This window comes from Polyodon spathula, unplaced genomic scaffold, assembly GCF_017654505.1.
Source record: "Polyodon spathula isolate WHYD16114869_AA unplaced genomic scaffold, ASM1765450v1 scaffolds_2431, whole genome shotgun sequence".
In the NCBI taxonomy this organism is placed as follows: domain Eukaryota; kingdom Metazoa; phylum Chordata; class Actinopteri; order Acipenseriformes; family Polyodontidae; genus Polyodon; species Polyodon spathula.
In genome coordinates, this window is record NW_024473902.1 from 1 (window position 1) to 1,976 (window position 1,976).

General features: G+C 48.5%; 1 protein-coding gene across 1 annotated transcript; it reads right to left on the reverse strand.

The window, feature by feature from the left end:
* Positions 1-354: 354 nt before the first annotated feature.
* Positions 355-1,717, reverse strand: LOC121310763 (zona pellucida sperm-binding protein 2-like; the record flags this gene model as incomplete). The annotated part of the gene is made up of 4 exons (XM_041243698.1): positions 355-538; positions 964-1,014; positions 1,132-1,265; positions 1,620-1,717. Coding segments are annotated over 4 exons (467 nt in total), but the record flags the coding sequence as incomplete, so codon positions are not given.
* Positions 1,718-1,976: the final 259 nt, after the last annotated feature.

The window sequence follows — 1,976 nt, forward strand, 5'->3', positions numbered from 1 at the left end:
TATGGGAACAACACTGGGTGTCAAGGCATAGAGCTTGAACACTGAAGCGCACGTACTCATTTTATAAAGTCATGCATCATAGCAGGATAGCTAGGAAGCTTTCTGAAGTTTGACACATGCAGTTCCCACCAGATTTCAATTGCCATGGGTGTGTACCATATGGCAATTAATCCGGATCAAGTCAAACTCTGGAAACCAAGAGCCTTTGATACCGAAAAGGTGGCCACAGGCAGAGATGCCTTTCAATCAGGATAACGAATTCTGTACATTTAGGCACAAGCTATGCTGCCATGATATTCCTTCTGGTCTACAGTAATGTGCCAGTCAACCCACTTCCTCCTTAGCTCCCCCCACCTGTCAGTGACCAGGTCCCATTGAGGGCTGGCATCCAGTTCAGGGCTCTCAGTGGCCCAGCAGTCCTGCAGAATGAGCTGGTCGGCCAGGTTCTGGGGGTGCAGGAGCTCAACCTCTAGGAACAGTGGCGCCAGCATAGACTGGGACACAGGGAACGCAGAGTAGAACTGGGAGTAGGACACATCTGGAGGGAAGAAGACAGGTTGAGGGGCCTCCCATCACTGCCATGGTTGTAAAGCTCTTTGCATGTAGACCAACCATTCCTGCTGGTTTAGGGACAACTATGGTTTGGGCAGAGGGGGACTCTGCAATTGCAGGTTTTGGACTATTGAAGCCACAGAGTAGCTGTACTGTATCAGCACAAATAAGCAAGGTGGTCTGAAGACTACTGTCAGACTACTCCTTTGTCCTGGTAATTCAAGCTTCTTGAGAAGAGAAAGCAAAAGCACACCATAAAAACAGAACAGCTTCTGCATGTGCAATTTTAGTATCTGGTTACCACGAACAGCCACGCTTAAGCCTTGCATGCAACAGAGACTCATGGGAGTTTAGAATGAAGACTACAGAACACAAATCTGGCCAGGGAAGTTGCAGTTCACCAATACCGACCTCTTGCTATACGGGCCTTCAGATTCAGGACATCTCTCAATGGCCTGCTGCCTGTGAAACACACAGAATTGGCATCAGTAGCAGGTTGATACTGCAGGGCAGGAGAAAGAGCTGACCAATAGCATGCCAGGACTGGGCAAGCTAACCCAGGCACTAGAAAAGCCATACCTCCATCCCCTTGGCTGTAAGGATAGAACTGCAGGGATCCTAACCCTTTGACAGAGTAGGGGGCAGGGGCAGCCTTCCTTTCAGCTACCAGCTCCAACGTGTCATTGAGGGGGTAGCGGCAACGAACGGTCAGCCTAGGAGAAAGTGGTACCAGAGCCACTGATTCTGTGCAGTATTTGATAAGACAGTCCAGGTCTTTAAATGCAGTGGAGTAGAGTTATGTACACAATTTATCATTTAAATAGTTCATGCAGAGAGACGCCTTACAGCAAGTGAACTACTGGCAATAGAAAGCCATTTTTAGAGTGGTATTGTAGAGCTTGCCCCAAGTTGGCAGCTACTGTCAGTACACCTCAGTTCTGTGCTCTAGCCCTCAAAAAGGGGGAGGATTTCTAGTTGTTCCCTTCATGCATGTAGCAGTGCTCAGCTCAAAAGTACAATTGCTGTACTGGTCACTTGCCTACAGTGGAGGGACTCCTCCTGCTCACCTGTATTCAGAGTCCCTGGTGATGACTGGAGCATTGGGTGGGAACAGTGCTCTGGTATACACCACCTCATTCTCATAGATCAGGTAGTTGCCCACAATCTGAAGACACAGGAGCCAGAACAGCATGCCATTAATACAAAAGCAGACCTCCCTCCACAATGCTAGAAACAACCAAACACCCCCCACCCTGCAAATCTAAACACAACCCACCACACAGGAAGGCATCTTGCAGTAGTGTTTTCTAGGGCACAGATGCCAGGCTAGCTACAGATATGATCAAACACTTGTAGGGATGGTTATATTGGCCCAGGCTTTGCTTTTAGTACGGTGTAGGAGGGACTATTGCATTGATCTACAG